At 43.6% G+C, this 18,283-nt stretch overlaps 1 protein-coding gene across 2 annotated transcripts in view; it reads left to right on the top strand.

Moving 5' to 3' along the window:
- The window catches only part of LOC137435418 (hyaluronan synthase 2), a 49,145-nt gene extending 37,897 nt beyond the window's left edge, over positions 1–11,248 (top strand). For both annotated transcript variants that reach the window (XM_068129193.2, XM_068129194.2), the window contains exon 4: positions 9,368–11,248. In XM_068129193.2, the coding sequence (XP_067985294.1) occupies positions 9,368–10,294 (927 nt within the window). In that variant the 3' untranslated portion in view covers positions 10,295–11,248. The remainder of the gene's footprint in view (positions 1–9,367) is intronic.
- The last annotated feature ends 7,035 nt before the right edge of the window (positions 11,249–18,283 follow it).

Raw genomic sequence — 18,283 nt, 5'->3', positions numbered from 1 at the left:
TCTAAATCCCATTGAGATGTTGTGGGGGGATTTGAAACGAGCTGTGCATGCAAGAAACCCCTCAAACATTGCATAGCTGAAAGAATTCTGCATAGAGGAGTGGGGAAAAATTTCTCCCAGTCGATGTCAGAGACTGGTAGACAGTTATAAGAAACGCCTACTTGAGGTTGTTTCTGCCAAAAGGGGCAATACCACCTATTGGAGCCAAGGGTGTACTTACTTTTTCCACATGCGAAATTTTCATTTATGTTTATTTAAATTATACAATGGACTACAAAATGTAAATGTTTCATGACATTTGGTATATTATATCAACTTTATCTGTCAATATTGTTGAAATGAAGATCAAATAGCTGTATGTTGAAATATGTTGAAAAAGTCAAAACTTTACATGGGGTGTACTTACTTTTTCACATGACTGTAAGCCGAAAGGTTTCAAAGTCACTAAGTGGACGAAACAGTGATATGTTGCCCTGACGAGCCCCAACAAGGGCGAGACCAGGTCGGTAGCTTCGCTTTTCATCTGCTTGATGACAATGTTTGACTTTGCATTCTTGAACTGGTTTTGGCCCCTCTCGGTTTGCAGTCATGATGTCGTTGTGATGACATCATCACGGTGTTCATACAAGTTCGGAGCACTTAAATGATTCCATATATGTACACACACACACACACACACACACACACACACACACACACACACACACATATATATATATATATATATATATATATATATATAATTATATATACTGGGGTATGCTTACACATAGTAAGCAATAACGGACCGTGCTTCATACATAGTTACATAATAAATAGAAGTTCTATGATTATAGGCAAGCATCAACCACCTCAAGCTAGCTATCAATTAAGGTTGGTTTTTTTATTGATGTATTTACTTGTTTTTACATAAATTTTCATTAAGGTTTTTATTTCACAGTTTACATCATACTAAAATATGCAATTTGGCGTCTGTCTGTCTGTTTCTGTCTGATGATTTTGTTGACCGCGATACATTACGTCTTTACTTATACAACCTCAACCAAACTTGACAGGTGACTGAAGGTTACATAATGAAGGTTGTAGCGCATTCATTTCCCCCCCCCCCCCCCCCCCAAGGGGGTTTTCTCCCCCAAGCGTTTTTTCCCCGCCATTGCCGACAATGGGGTTGCGTGTTGAGGTGTATATCCATGTTAAATTAGCTTTATAGTGGCGTTTTTCCAAGGCCACTTCTCATAACAAAACTAACAATAATAGCATAATAGCCGGCAAAGCCGGTGTTGTGAATGAACGCGTACGTATTATGTTGAAAAGCCAGATTTTGCTGGATCCCTTGAGAATTTCGAACCTTTGACGCACCAAATCACTCATTGGGGGCCGCAATCTTGCAGATGCGGAAGCATGCATAACAAATTGAAAAACGTTCAATAGGAGTTTGTTTCACCCGTCTTTTTTTGATTCACAATCTTATGCACCTCTAATTTGTAATTAAAATACTTTAAGACCAACCTCGGCCCGCACGGGCCTGGTTATCTTCAACGAAAATCGTCACCAATTACCGGAACCAATGAGATTCGAGCATTTGAAAATATATTTCAAAAAAGCTTTTTACCACATTTCGGACGCTGAAAACGGCGTCAAATATTCTAGAATTGACGAAGAATTACTTTTTAGAAATCTCGTGGCCGTAGGGAATAATTTTTCACGGCCGGAAATATCCGAAGTTGAGACGGAATTCACCGAATTAATCAAGAAGGAAATTTTATAAATTTTAATCTCATCCAGAATGCAAATGGTGTCATTTTGAACTAGGTACGGTACCTACTACACCTACCTACTACCAACTACCTAACCTACTGATGCCATAGTGATGGGTAAAATAGTGGCAAGAGGCTTTGGCTTCGCCAGCTCATTGCGGCTTTGCAGTCGGGTACTATTATTAATGTTATTACAAAACAATATTAATACTAACTAGCCGAAACCCGTGGAACATCCACGGAAGGGAGAATGTGAGCAGCTGTCAATAGAAAAGGATGTCTGACTTATCAATTTGACATTATTGCACAGGAAATGACAAACAAAGAAACAGTTCATTTCCATCGGGTAATATTACGATGAGAGATCAGCCGATACCTTTATTATGTCCATCAACATCCATGGCACTTAGAAAAAAAAAACGTGGCATCAGCCAGCCGCAGCCAACTATCACATACCGTCTCGAAGTCAATGCCATTCTTTTATCTCTTCATATACAACTCACTGATTTCTACCTTATCGTGAACAGGGTAAAGCCTACTTTGATAATCATGAACGGTGGCAGATGCAGGAGTTGGTGAAACGAAAGGGGGGGGGGGGGCTGATCATGACCTACCCTACGCCACATGGCCTACGCCATTTGTTGAGATCATGGCCACAACGGAAACACAACAACTGGATAGGTAGGGCCTAGGCCTACGCCTACTTTTCGTCACTCGGCAATGTACACTTTGTTTTAAGCTTTCAGAAGCTGAAGCCTTGGTATTTATTGCTCTATATGATACTGATGGGCTGCTGATCGGTTTCACTTCGTTGTAATTACAGTATATGTAAGAAATTATGGTAAACCCACCTGATGAGGTTAGCGTACACCGCGATCGACGACACCGGCACAAATGCATGCTCTGGATTGTCCACTCAGTGGACGGCTTGCTTTCGCCGTCGCCTGTCCAATCAGCGGACGGCTTGCTTCGCCTTCACCCAGCAGACGCCAATAAGATGGCGTCGTATCGGCGGTTAATCGGATGCTTTTGGGCCCCAACGTCGGCTAATTCAGATTTTTCGAGTATGGCTGTACGTGATAAACAAAGAGCGCGGTTCGTAGATCGTAAATCCATTAGTGCCGTGGGCATCGGGTCACTGGGTGCGGCGTAAAAGGGATAACAAAGTCGAGTCCTTACGCTATTATTATATAGATAATATCCCACCTCCTCAAGGGGTTTTTCCTCCTTTAACAAACGTAGAGTCAACGTTTATAAATAGCTTATCATGGCGTTTTCGTGGGAGCAACGGCCTCGACCGGAAGTAAAAATATTATCAACGACAAACACGTATGATTAGCTTTTTAAATAGTCACTAATGCTGTTTATAACACTAAACAAAGAAATTTGGAGGATTCCTGACATCCGTGAGGTAAGTTTTACTTACACAACTGAGTGAAGATCTACTGTGCTTTATATACCATACCCTACAAGGGTTAGGTTAATAACATGACCCTTCCTGGCGCTAACGTGGCGTTTTTCGTGGCGGCGTTTTGAAACTCGCTCCTGTTGTTTAACACGAAACTGAAAGGGAGGAAGCCCGGGTTGTGCTTATTTGGCAAGCTGCTAGCTAGCGCTTGCCAAGCCAGCCATTCCTTAACGGTTTTGAATGGAGTGCTTGCTCAAATTCTTAAACGAAATGGCGATCTCTCCACAAGAAACTTGGTAAATGAACACACACCAAATGTTCTTGAGACCCGACCATAGATCGACTGTAATCTATATACCCCAAAGAGGAATGACCCTTCCTGCCATTCCAGTAGTGTGCGGGTGTACTAGTCTATATAAATTACAATTTTCAAATGCTCGATATCGATTGAGTTTGTTGTTTATGGACACGTTTATGGTTATTTTAAGTAAATTTTCATTTACGGATGTTTTCCAACGGTTTTGTGATTTTTCCAGGTGTATCAGCTTCAATGCCAGTCGGCACGCAAAATTTCAGCTTTCTATGTCACCCGGGAAGGTACCGAACATTAATATTAGTTAGTGAGTGAGTCTGTGGTTAGAATGAGCTTAATATACAGGGTGGCCCAGAAGTAATAGGGCAGTTGCCGGAAGTTGCCCAGAAGTAGTAGGGCAGTCAGAGAATCCACATTTAAGCAGAAAATTTTATTAGCAGAACATAATATATGTATGCAATGTATCTGCAGAACATATTTATTTAGACATAAATAGATATTTAGACACACAACAAAACAGAGGCTGTTACAAAAATTGTTCAAAGTGCTGCCCATTCTCATTAATGCATTTATCAACTCTTTTCACCACAGAGTAGCATAACCTTCCAACATAAATCCACAGTCATTTGTGCGCAAGTATCAACAATTTTCTGTTTAAGTTGCTCAATTGTCCGGGATTTCTGAGTATAAACCGCATTCTTTAGAGTACCCCAGAGGAAAGAATCCAGTGGAATAAGATCTGGTGATCGGGCAGGTACTCAACTTGTCCATGGCGACCAATCCACCACTGAGGGAAATGTTCATCCAACCAATTGCGCGCAACGATACTGTAATGGGCTGGTGCACCATCATGCTTGAACCACATTTCGTCAATATTCGGCCAGTTAGCAACAGCTGTAAGAAATTCGTTGTTCAGCATAGCCACATAACTCTCACCTGTCATAGTTTGGTCAAAAAAGAACGGGCCCACGAGACCAGCAGCACAAATCCCAACCCAAACTTTGACACCTGTGGTGTTGACATCCTTTTCAATTTCAACGTGCGGATTTTCACTTGCCCAATAAACAGTGTTGTGCCGATTGACGTGGCCATTCAACTTAAAAGTTGATTCATCACTCCAAAATATTTTTTCAGGAAAGGTGTCATCCTCTACACATTTTTATCTAAAGATTTTGCAAAACCCCACTCGCCGATCTGGATTGTCTTCAGTCATAGTATGGAGCAAAAGAGGATGATCTGGTTTCAAGTTGAGCTCATGAAGCATCCTCTGAATGGATGTTCTTGAAATGCCAATTTCTTGTTTAGCTCGCCTGGTAGACTTTTTGGACTTTTTTGGACGGCTAAAATCAGCTTCAACATCCTGTTTGTTTTCTCCGGTGCAGATTGACCTTTGTCTTCCAGGTCTTACCAAGTATTTAACTGAACCAGTGGTTTCAAAGCGCTTGATAAGGTTGGCCACTGTGTATTGTTTTATTAACCGGTGAAAGTGCTCTTCAAAAATGCGGCACGTCTCACTCTTATTCTCCGTTTTGTAAAATGTCTTCACAATAAAGACACGCTGTTCGCCTGTGTAACGTTGTTAATTACGGTCCTCCATGGTTCAAATCTTCCACTTTTGGGGATTCTGAAATAAAATTATTATCAATTAATAACATCAAACAAAAATCAATTAATAAGCAAAATAATAAAAATAAATTTTAAAATAATAATGAAATTGTGGTGGCTATTGTTCCGGCAACTGCCCTATTACTTCTGGGCTACCCTGTATATATTGTCGTGCGACCGCCGAAATTAATATTTGGCGGTCGCGGATGCCGATCACGAAGGCTTTAACTTCCGAGGCGAAAACTCAATGGCGGATTCAAAAACCAAAAGCACCCCAAGCGTGCGGAATGGAGGGGAGCGGCGAGACCCCTGCAGCCTTAACTGTTAAAACAACCACCCGGAAAACTGCGTTCAGGAATATGTACAGAAAATAATATAAGGGTTTATTGGGAAAAGCAAGGACAGGAAAAGCACGCGCCGGTAATGTAATGCCTAATTTGGGATCCCACACACACAGATATCGAATACAAGACGAGGGGATTTGAATTAAAGAAAAGAACATGTCATGTAAAATGTATACGCGGAGCTCGGCTTATCTGTCTTGTCGTTGGCTGTGGCCACCGTCCAACACCGCTCCGTTCGGCCTGCGGCGCGCCTCGCTCCAAGTCCCACGTGGCCCTCTCCGAGCACCACAGCAACGCGAAGGCCCGAGCCAACGTCCACTCCGTTCGCACATGAGGCCCCAAAGCAGGACAGCAAGCTCCACTCGGGCTCTGAACTCGTCTCAGGATCTCCGATCTGAACTGCCTGAACTCTGGTTATGGCGCTCGTCATTCAACTCCGCGTAGGATCTCCGATCTCAACTGCAACTCGTGCGCACCTCGTCTCTCAACTGCTCTCGACTGGGTGCCAGGAATGTAACTCTGCGCATCTCCACACGCCGAATCTCAACTGCCCGAAATGGCGTCCGGCCCTCGCTAATATCCCCGGCCGGTGACGTCAGCATTGGCGCACCCCAACCAATCAGAGCCTCCCCCGACTCGCCGGCTCACCCAGAGGCACGCCCACTGCGTCACTCTCACTCCAGTCCTTTGTTCCTTGTGTTGTAGCACGTGCTATGCGAGGCGGATAGGCCTCTCGGAGGTGTAAATGGCGGCGGCCATTATCGGCGGTGTCCTGGCCTGATTTCTTCCTCGGTCATGTCAGGGGTGAGGGCGTCATTTAGTGTTGTACTAAAGGATCCTAACTAAGTGTCTATGTGGTGTGCAGTGCCAAAATGGACAGAGGTTTGGCTAACCAGGTGAGACATACAAGGGCTCGACTCATTAATCCCTACACTACTTAACACACGAATCTCCTGGTAGATTCACAAGTATACATCTTAACCCGACAAACGCCTACACATGAACTTATTACAAGGTAGTTTTCCTTACCGCGACACACGAGGCATGTTACCTATTCAGCTCTATTCTGCTCTACATATCACTACCCAAATTCATAACAATATATATATATATATATATATATATATATATATATATATATATATATATATATATATATATATATATGTTAAGGTTACCATATGTCCAGTCCGGGTTTCACTGTACTTTTGCTTTTGCATTTTCACAGAGGTACATTTTTGTACATTTTCTTATGGTGATAAAATAAGATGTAATGCTAAGCGAAGTTAATATTCAATGATTCCATATATGTACACACACATTACATAAAGTTATGCAATGTTTGGACGAGCTATTTCCGGCACTCTGAACAAATTACAAATTCCTGCCCAACCTACTGCTGATAAACCAACCAGTATATATATCTCTTGCTCAGGAAGCTGCTCAGGAAGCTAGTATTACTCTTGCTCAGGAAGTTGCTTTGGCGGCACTGACGCCCTGCTGTAACAAGTATGGTACATCAGATATCAAATAAAAATTACAACTGAATAGCGAAAGCGAAAAAAAAAAAAAAACTGAAAAGGAAATTAAAGCCGCTGAAAAATGATAGACACGGACATGTAGAGAGGAAAGGGGAGTGAGCGGGATGTGAGAGGAGTGGGGGAGAGCCAGGGGAGTGGAGGAGGGAGAGGGGAGTGACAGGGTAGTGGTGGAGGGAGAGGAGTGGGGGGAGAGGGGAGTGACAGGGGAATGAGGGAGGGAAGATAGAGGGTGATGGAGAGAGAGGAGGGGGATTCTTTTGCTAACTTTTCGTGTCCACTTGGGACTGGTACTCTTCTTAGTACATACATGTACATAATGCATTATTACAACTTGAGTTGGTAGATACTGATACAGATACCCCTCCCACCCCCCTCTGTGGGTGGAAGTGGTATCTGCACATGTGCGATCGGGACAAATTCAGAGACATAATAAGGTAAAACGAGAAACTAGTCTTCCGATTCATGTTCAAAATAAACATTCAATTCAAATAAGTTGTTCCTCGATCATGAACTCATCATAATTTTACAAGACAGACAGACAGACTGACGGACATGAAGCAACTGCTTAACCCCGCTGTTCGCTTGCTGTGCGCGGGGTAATAAAAGAGCGTGTTCCTTGTCAATCCACACCTTGCCAGGTCCAGAGTGACATCTCACCTCCATTCCTTTGTCCCTCATTCCTCCCATCTGTGGAGTTGTCTTGTCATCCATCAAATGATGTCTACTTCAGGTGTTTTGCTAGGCTAGAGGCTCACTATATTCACCAACACTCGGCTTCATGTAAATGCTCACTACTGTTGGATTATCGTAGCTCTTTTGTGTTATTCTGCATTTTTGCATCTCAGTTAGACTGGTGCATCGCAGGCAGGGCATTGCAACACAAAGTGTACCATCTCTCAGATGAACGTTGGCAAGGCAATGGGTAATAGGGTGTTTCAATTTTCCGAAGTTGCTATTTCCGTGTCACTTTTCTCGTCCCCTTGGTTCTATTCATCTAAGTGACCCGTATGCCAAATTTTAGACAAATTGAATAATATTTAGAGGTTGCACATTTATAGTCTGCACTGCTTATATTCATTGCATTGCACACACATTGCACACACTGCATTGCACACACTGCTTATATTCATTTCATTGCACACACATTGCACACACTGCATTGCACACACTGCTTATATTCATTGCATTGCACACACATTGCACACACTGCTTATATTCATTGCATTGCACACACATTGCACACACTGCATTGCACACACTGCTTATATTCATTGCATTGCACACACATTGCACACACTGCATTGCACACACTGCTTATATTCATTTCATTGTGTCATGTTCAATGTTTTACAATTCTGTCGATGTCTTATTAATTTTTATTTTGCAAATAAATCTTCTTTTTCTTAAATGAACTGGAGTAAAATTTCAAAAGTGTGCAGACTGTGCAACCTCTAAATATTACCTGATCTTTCTCAAAATTGGCAGACAACCTTTGCATATAAATAGGAATGAGGGCATGAGCAAAGTCAACAAAAATGTCATATTTTAATTTTAAACCTATAATATGAAACACCCTAATACAGGGTTATTTCATTTTCAAGTGATTCTTACCCCGGTTTAGAATAGGTACACCGTATCCCTGCGCATCGTAACAGGCGACTATGGGTTGGCGTCAGGAAGGGCATCCGGTAGGGTGTTAGGGTTAGGGCATCCGGTAGGTCTCAAAAACTTTTTAAAACTGACTCCTATGCTTAAATTGCAATACTCCATTTGTTGGCATAAATATCCAACAGCTTCGAGCCTGTAGAAGAATGAAAAAGATCCATATTCAAGCGTGCTCTTCTCCCCTCCCCCCCGTTCCCCTCCCCTCCCCTCCCCCACCCGGCAATGCCGGGTACTTCCCGGGTACTGTTGTGGATTTGAGAATTGCTGTGTTTTTTTTATTGTAGTGTAATGAATTGTTGTAATATCACCCTCCTTCCTCCATTTGTTGTGTATAAAGGTCAAAGGTCGTTCCCATAGTTATTCCATATACAATCATGTAGCCAATCATATATCCTTCTATACAGTTATCTCCTTATTCTATGTAGGTTAAGGCTCTGTTCCCACTAGAGCGTGTTCCTTGAAGGCACCACCAACTGGTATAGCTGCGCCCAACAGGCAAGGCTCACGGGCAACGTACCGACCGCCACGTAGTCTTCATCCATGACTATGCAGACATCCTGGGACATAAGACAAGCACCCCTTTGGGAGGATACTCAATGTCACCTTAATGACAAGCTACTTCCAGCCACAACCATTAATTGAAGCATCTTCTACAGCCTCCCTCATAGTTATCCATTAAAGTGCCATCCTTTTCATGAGATGATGCTCATTTCCGTTTTCCTTTTCCCTCTCAGATCCTCAATCGCTACGACTCCTGGATATCGTTCCTGAGCAGTGTGAGATATTGGATGGCTTTCAACGTGGAGCGTGCTTGCCAGTCATACTTCGGGTGTGTGCAGTGCATCAGTGGGCCGCTGGGCATGTACCGCAACGAACTCATCCAATGCTTCCTCGAGGCCTGGTACAATCAAGAGTTCCTCGGATCAAAGTGCAGCTTCGGAGACGACAGGCACCTCACAAACCGTGTGCTCAGCCTTGGCTTCGCCACCAAGTACACTTCGCGAGCAAAATGTCTCACGGAGACTCCCACGGACTACCTGCGATGGCTCAACCAGCAGACCCGCTGGTCCAAGTCGTACTTTCGGGAGTGGCTGTACAGCGCACTGTGGTTTCACAAACACCACCTGTGGATGACCTACGAGGCAGTCATAACTGGCTTCTTCCCTTTTTTCCTCATCGCCACGGTCATCCAGCTGTTCTACCGCGGACGCATCTGGAACATCCTGCTCTTCTTGCTCACGGTGCAGTTTGTGGGAATGATCAAATCAGGTTTTGCTTGCTACCTCCGTGGAAATATCGTCATGGTTTTCATGTCCCTTTACTCGCTCCTCTACATGTCCAGCCTCCTGCCGGCCAAGCTCTTCGCCATCGCCACCATCAACAAAGCGGGTTGGGGCACCTCAGGCCGCAAGACCATCGTGGTGAACTTCATCGGCCTCGTGCCCGTCTCCATATGGATGTCCATCTTACTCGGGGGAATCTTCTTCACCATTTACAAGGAGACGATGCACGATTTCGACGAGACGGAGCAAACGTTTCTGATCGTCGGAGCAGCGCTGTACGCCTGCTACTGGGTCGTGCTGCTCACCCTCTACTTCACCCTCGTCATGAGGCAATGCAGTTGCAAAAAGTATCAATATAACCTTCCCCTGAACGTATGATTCTTTTTTTTGGTTTGTTTCTTTCAGGGATTCCTTTGAATTGTTTTTCCATTCCTTCCTTACTTGAATGCAACCGTTGTAAATGAGCTAGCTATCGGCCATACACCAAGTGGTTCACAGCGTCGTCCTTTCCTTACCACAAAAGAAGGGATGTTGCAATGAGGGGTATTTATATTTTTTAACCGAGGTCTATAAGAATCGTTTTTTCTTTTCCTTTTTTAATCAAAAAAACCACTGAATGTCGCCAATAAAGTGCCTTCGTCTTGTAGTCTTTGCAGAAATGGGTGCGCACAGCCCCGGCGAGTGCCACAGGTGCAGGGGATTCTTCTTCACCTTTAGGTTTTTTTTTATACCTATGACGAAATGCCGTCCTCTCGTCGCCGAGACGTGTAAGTTGCTTAGTTTTGCACAGCACAAATGATTTTTCGTACAATGGCAATTCCAGTGAAGGATACATTTTCATTAAATAATTCTCTTTTTTTTCTAACTATGCAACTTATGATGGTAAATAATCTTCTTCTTCTTCTTCTTCTGTTGTTGTTTTGTGATTAAAACCAGCTTTAATGTCAGACAATGGTATTTATAGAATATTCTATTTTTATTTTTCCAAGGAAGGCTGTGATATAAATGATATTCCAAAGTTCTTATACTGTATTATTAGGTGTTTTTCAGCATAAGTTGAGTTTGTATATCAGAATTACAATTCGATGCATGGCTAAATGAAAAATGAACCAGTGGAATGACATGCACTGCACCTCTTTGTATAATCCTAGAAACTGCTGAGAGTTACAAGGCGTATATATATACAAATATATTTATTTGAATTTTAACTTAAACATGATGATGTTGAAGGGGAATTCAGATGCAGCTCATGTGTAACGCCAAGGTTTAAAGATTTATGTACAAATAAATGTGAATATTGTATTAAAACGATGCTTTTGCTGTTCATCTGTTAAAGTTATCTCAGAGTTGGTTACCTTTCACTGTTATCGGAAGAAGTACAACTTCTGTGATTGAAGACCGGGTGCTGCAAAAGCGGTCTCTTGGCAAAAAGGACACGCCGGGTGCTTTGCTTTTCGTTACCGAGCAGAAAAGGTGTTTGGAAGTGCCAGGATAAAGGCGGACCAAGATCAAGTCTTTGAAAGACCCCTATTTGCTGGCATAGGGGATAGCCGGCTCAGCGTACCCTCTGAAAGGCACGGTGTGATTTATGATGCAATATCGTGCCGGGTGGCTGGGGGATGCAAGGGGGGAGGGGAGATGGACAACTTTGTAGTCGGATTATATCCTGGGGGTAATTGACACCCAGACGGTACAACTCGAAGACAAAAGCTGCCGTTCGGCTATCCTATCACTCCGTAGTCCGTAACAACATCAGCGCGGAATGGAAAAACACGCTCTGTTCGGTGACAGTTGTAACAACTAGAACGGCACTCGGTAGAGAGCATCCGTCCACCTGGTTGGCCATGTCATTCAATGGTGAAGAATCGCTTAAAACATTCTACTAGCTGGATCCTGATCTTCACCAAAATTGAATCGATTCTTCCTTGTCACACACACAACCTGTCCAACCATTTTCGTCCAAATTCATCCATAACTTTTTGTTGCGATATCCCGGTGAAGAATCACTTTAAAAAATTAAACAATTCTCATATCCGAATCAATATTCAGATCTTCACCAACGTAGAATCGAATCGTCCTCGTCACACACCCAACCGGTCCACCAGGTTTCGTCCAAATCCGTCCACAACTTTTTGAGATATCCGACTGTGTATTGTTTTTGGCCCATTCTCCCAATGGTGAAGAATCACTTTAAAATTCTAGTATCCGGATCCGAATCTTCACCAAAATCTAATCATTTCGTCCTTGTGACATACGCTACATCTGTGCCAAATTTCGTCCGAATCCGTCCACAACTTTGTCAGATATCCTACTATGTATCGTTTTTGGCCCAATCTCCCAATGGTGAAGAATCACTTTAAAATTCTAGTATCCGGATCCGAATCCAGATCTTCACCAAACTCTAATAATTTAGTCCTTGTGACATACGCTACATCTGTGCCAAATTTCGTCCGAATCCGTCCACAACATTTTGAGATATCCTACTATGTATCGTTTTTGGCCCAATCTCCCAATAGTGAAGAATCACTTTAAAATTATAGTATCCGGATCTGAATCCGGATCTTCACCAAACTCTAATCATTACGTCCTTGTGACATACGCTACATCTCTACCAAATTTCGTCCGAATCCGTCCACAACTTTTTGAGATATCCTACTATGTATCGTTTTTGGCCCAATCTCCCAATGGTGAAGAATCACTTTAAAATTCTAGTATTCGGATCCGAATCCAGATCTTCACCAAACTCTAATCATTTAGTCCTTGTGACATACGCTACATCTGGGCCAAATTTCGTCCGAATCCGTCCACACCTTTTTGAGATATCGTGCTATGTATCGTTTTTGGCCCAATCTCCCAATGGTGAAGAATCACTTTAAAATTCTAGTAGTCGGATCCGAATCCGGATCTTCACCAAGCTCTAATCATTTAGTCCTTGTGACATACGCTACATCTGTGCCAAATTTCGTCCGAATCCGTCCACAACTTTTTGACATATCCTGCTATGTATCGTTTTTGGCCCAATCTTCCAATAGCGAAGAATCACTTTAAAATTCTAGTCGTCGGATCCGAATCTTCACCAAAATCTAATCATTTTGTCCTTGTGACATACGCTACATCTGTGCCAAATTTCGTCCGAATCCGTCCACAACGTTTTGAGATATCCTACTATGTATCGTTTTTGGCCCAATCTCCCAATAGTGAAGAATCACTTTAAAATTCTAGTCGTCGGATCCGAATCCGGATCTTCACCAAAATCTAATCATTTCGTCATTGTGACATACGCTACATCTGTGCCAAATTTCGTCCGAATCCGTCCACAACTTTTTGAGATATCCTACTTTGGCCCAATCTCCCAATGGTGAAGAATCACTTTAAAATTCTAGTATCCGGATCGGAATCCAGATCTTCACCAAACTCTAATCATTTAGTCCTTGTGACATATGCTACATCTATGCCAAATTTCGTCCGAATCCGTCCACAACTTTTTGAGATATCCTACTATGTATTATTTTTGGCCCAATCTCCCAATGGTGAAGAATCACTTTAAAATTCTAGTATCCGGATCCGAATACGGATCTTCACCAAACTCTAATCATTTAGTCCTTGTGACATACGCTACATCTGTGCCAAATTTCGTCCGAATCCGTCCACAACTTTTTGAGATATCCTGCTATGTATCGTTTTTGGCCCAATCTCCCAATAGTGAAGAATCACTTTAAAATTCTAGTAGTCGGATCCGAATCCAGATCTTCACCAAACTCTAATCATTTAGTCCTTGTGACATATGCTACATCTGTGCCAAATTTCGTCCGAATCCGTCCACAACTTTTTGAGATATCCTGCTATGTATTGTTTTTGGCCCAATCTCCCAATGGTGAAGAATCACTTTAAAATTCTAGTATCCGGATCTTCACCAAAATCGAATCATATCGTCCTTGTGACATACGCTACATCTGTGCCAAATTTTGTCCGAATCCGTCCACAACATTTTGAGATATCCTGCTATGTATCGTTTTTGGCCCAATCTCCCAATAGTGAAGAATCACTTTAAAATTCTAGTAGTCGGATCCGAATCCGGATCTTCACCAAACTCTAATCATTTAGTCCTTGTGACATACGCTACATCTCTGCCAAATTTCGTCCGAATCCGTCCACAACTTTTTCAGATATCCTACTATGTATCGTTTTTGGCCCAATCTCACAATGGTGAAGAATCACTTTAAAATTCCTGTAGCCGGATCCGAATCCGGATCTTCACCAAACTCTAACCATTTAGTCCTTGTGACATACGCTACATCTGTGCCAAATTTCGTCCGAATCCGTCCACAACTTTTTCAGATATCCTGCTATGTATCGTTTTTGGCCCAATCTCCCAATGGTGAAGAATCACTTTAAAATTCTAGTATCCGGATCCGAATCCAGATCTTCACCAAACTCTAATAATTTAGTCCTTGTGACATACGCTACATCTGTGCCAAATTTCGTCCGAATCCGTCCACAACTTTTTGAGATATCCGACTATGTATTGTTTTTGGCCCAATCTCCCAATGGTGAAGAATCACTTTAAAATTCTAGTATCCGGATCCGAATCCGATCTTCACCAAACTCGAATCATTTAGTCCTTGTGACATATGCTACATCTGTGCCAAATTTCGTCCGAAGCCGTCCACAACTTTTTGAGATATCCTACTATGTATCGTTTTTGGCCCTATCTCCCAATGGTGAAGAATCACTTTAAAATTCTGGTATCCGGATCCGAATCCAGATCTTCACCAAACTCTAATCATTTAGTCCTTGTGACATATGCTACATCTGTGCCAAATTTCGTCCGAATCCGTCCACAACTTTTTGAGATATCCTACTATGTATCGTTTTTGGCACAATCTCCCAATAGTGAAGAATCACTTTTAAATTCTAGTAGTCGGATCCGAATCCGGATCTTCACCAAAATCTAATCATTTTGTCCTTGTAACATACGCTACCTCTGTGCCAAATTTCGTCCGAATCCGTCCACAACTTTTTGACATATCCCGCTATGTATCGTTTTTGGCCCAATCTCCCAATGGTGAAGAATCACTTTAAAATTCTAGTATCCGAATCCGGATCTTCACCAAAATCTAATCATTTCGTCCTTGTAACATACGCTACATCTGTGCCAAATTTCGTCCGAATCCGTCCACAACTTTTTGACATATCCCGCTATGTATCGTTTTTGGCCCAATCTCCCAATGGTGAAGAATCACTTTAAAATTCTAGTATCCGAATCCGGATCTTCACCAAACTCTAATCATTTAGTCCTTGTGACATACGCTACATCTCTGCCAAATTTCGTCCGAATCCGTCCACAACTTTTTGAGATATGCTACTATGTATCGTTTTTGGCACAATCTCCCAATAGTGAAGAATCACTTTTAAATTCTAGTAGTCGGATCCGAATCCGGATCTTCACCAAAATCTAATCATTTCGTCCTTGTAACATACGCTACATCTGTGCCAAATTTCGTCCGAATGCGTCCACAACTTTTTGACATATCCCGCTATGTATCGTTTTTGGCCCAATCTCCCAATGGTGAAGAATCACTTTAAAATTCTAGTATCCGAATCCGGATCTTCACCAAACTCTAATCATTTAGTCCTTGTGACATACGCTACATCTCTGCCAAATTTCGTCCGAATCCGTCCACAACTTTTTGAGATATTTTGTTCACAAACAGACAGACAGGGGTGAAAACATAACCTCCATACACCTTTGGTGGCGGAGGTAATAACTCTTAGAACAAACAGCGGGTCCCAAACTTTTTTGTCCATGACCCCAAAAAATATGAAATCACATTCACCCAGCGACCCAAATGGTACCTGTACCTACTTGGTACCAGTACATACGATAAAAAAAATTTGTCGGACAATACGTTTTCGACGTGAAAACCTCCCTCAAACAACCGTGATATTAAGGGGGTTTTTCAAGTTCGGGTTTGGGAACCCCTGCCTTAGAATTAAGGAACCACTGTAGATGTGTCGAAGTGTAAGCAAAGGCATTTTGTTTGAGGATCATGAGGGAAAAATCTAAAAATGGGATGTTTATTCGGGGAAAAGACATTCAGGGAATCAAGAAGTGGATGAAAAAGGGAGAGGAGAAAAAATGTGGAAAGAGAGGAGCATTAAGATAAAGAGTAGGATTGGTGAGGGGGTAAGGGAGTGGCCCGGGAGACTTTCCCCATTTGCTCACATTAGAAGACAGACACAAATAAAATGTGCAATGTGAACTATCCACGTTCATTATGCTTCACAATAGCAACCAATGGGCCACCCACATCCGCTCACCACCACTCTCATTCGTTCCTCTTCTTTCCCGTCTGTGGAACCAACTTATTCTTCCCTCCTAACCACCGTAACAAGGCCTTGTGTGTCTACAGTCCCCTCAATTACGATGATTCCACGCATGGAGCTCTCTTGGCAAACATTGGCGCTGTGCTTTCCTCTTACCTTTGCTCTTCCTCCTCCGTGGAGGGGAATTGCCACCATGCCAGCAGGCTTGGTGTTGCTTCACACACACCAGTGCATGGCTGAGCAGCTAAGTTATTTTGGAAATGACCGGAGTTGACTTTCTTTTCCCACGTGTATCTTCCAAAATGGCAAGCATTATTTCTTCTTCTTTTGTCTGCAGCACATGGCTGTGGGTAGCATCGTTTCTTGGGGGTGTGGCTGTGCCACTGACGCAGTGCCCCTTGTAGGTTTGAGCAGAAAATCCGTAATTTGTTCAATTCCGGTGACGACTCGTCTGCTCTTCACGAAACACATGGCGAGATCTTTCATGTCCACCAACCAATGCCAGCAGATGTGATCCCCTGAAGCCTGGTGTTGACTTAACAGTTAGTGTGGCTGGCTTGGGATCCCAGGGTCCTGAGTTCAAATCCCGGTCGGTCGTTCAATTAACACCAGGTGGGGTTGACTCAGCCCGTCATCTTTCCGAGTTCGGCGAAATGAGTACCAGTGTGTACTGGTAATAGGGGCACTGAATCGGCATCACAATCGCACCCTCAGCCAATAATGCTACCTGTAATCCTGTGCTGCATACAAAAGAAGAAGAAAGATGCGCTGTTTAACATCCATCCAAGGGACGGCACACACATTGATCCTTCACTCTGTCTGCGAAACACCAGGACGACAGTTTATAGCTGGGTCGAGATTCAAACTCAAGCTGGATCACTGTACCAGTTCACCAGAGGTGAATGTGCGTACCTCTAGGCCACTGTGCCAGTTCACCAGAGGTGAATGTGCGTACCTCTAGACCACTGTGCCTGTTCACCAGAGGTGAATGTGCGTACCTCTAGGCCACTGTGCCAGTTCACCAGAGGTGAATGTGCGTACCTCAAGGCCACTGTGCCAGTTCACCAGAGGTGAATGTGCGTACCTCTAGACCACTGTGCCAGTTCACCAGAGGTGAATGTGCGTACCTCTAGGCCACTGTGCCAGTTCACCAGAGGTGAATGTGCGGACCTCTAGGCCACTGTGCCAGTTCACCAGAGGTGAATGTGCGTACCTCTAGGCCACTGTGCCAGTTCACCAGAGGTGAATGTGCGGACCTCTAGGCCACTGTGCCAGTTCACCAGAGGTGAATGTGCGTACCTCTAGACCACTGTGCCAGTTCACCAGAGGTGAATGTGCGGACCTCTAGGCCACTGTGCCAGTTCACCAGAGGTGAATGTGCGTACCTCTAGGCCACTGTGCCAGTTCACCAGAGGTGAATGTGTGTACCTCTAGGCCACTGTGCCAGTTCACCAGAGATGAATGTGCGTACCTCTAGGCCACTGTGCCAGTTCACCAGAGGTGAATGTGTGTACCTCTAGGCCACTGTGCCAGTTCACCAGAGGTGAATGTGTGTACCTCTAGGCCACTGTGCCAGTTCACCAGAGGTGAATGTGTGTACCTCTAGGCCACTGTGCCAGTTCACCAGAGGTGAATGTGTGTACCTCTAGGCCACTGTGCCAGTTCACCAGAGGTGAATGTGTGTACCTCTAGGCCACTGTGCCAGTTCACCAGAGGTGAATGTGTGTATCTCTAGGCCACTGTGCCAGTTCACCAGAGGTGAATGTGTGTACCTCTAGACCACTGTGCCAGTTCACCAGAGGTGAATGTGCATACCTCTAGGCCACTGTGCCAGTTCACCAGAGGTGAATGTGTGTACCTCCAGGCCACTGTGCCATTTCACCAGAGGTGAATGTGTGTACCTCTAGCCCACTGTGCCAGTTCACCAGAGGTGAATGTGCGGACCTCGAGGCCACTGTGCCAGTTCACCAGAGGTGAATGTGCATACCTCTAGCCCACTGTGCCAGTTCACCAGAGGTGAATGTGTGTACCTCTAGACCA

This window comes from Myxine glutinosa, chromosome 9 (assembly GCF_964187855.1).
Source record: "Myxine glutinosa chromosome 9, kmMyxGlut1.1, whole genome shotgun sequence".
In the NCBI taxonomy this organism is placed as follows: domain Eukaryota; kingdom Metazoa; phylum Chordata; class Myxini; order Myxiniformes; family Myxinidae; genus Myxine; species Myxine glutinosa.
The sequence above is the reverse complement of the archived record's forward strand: the minus strand, read 5'-3'. Positions and strand labels throughout refer to the sequence as shown.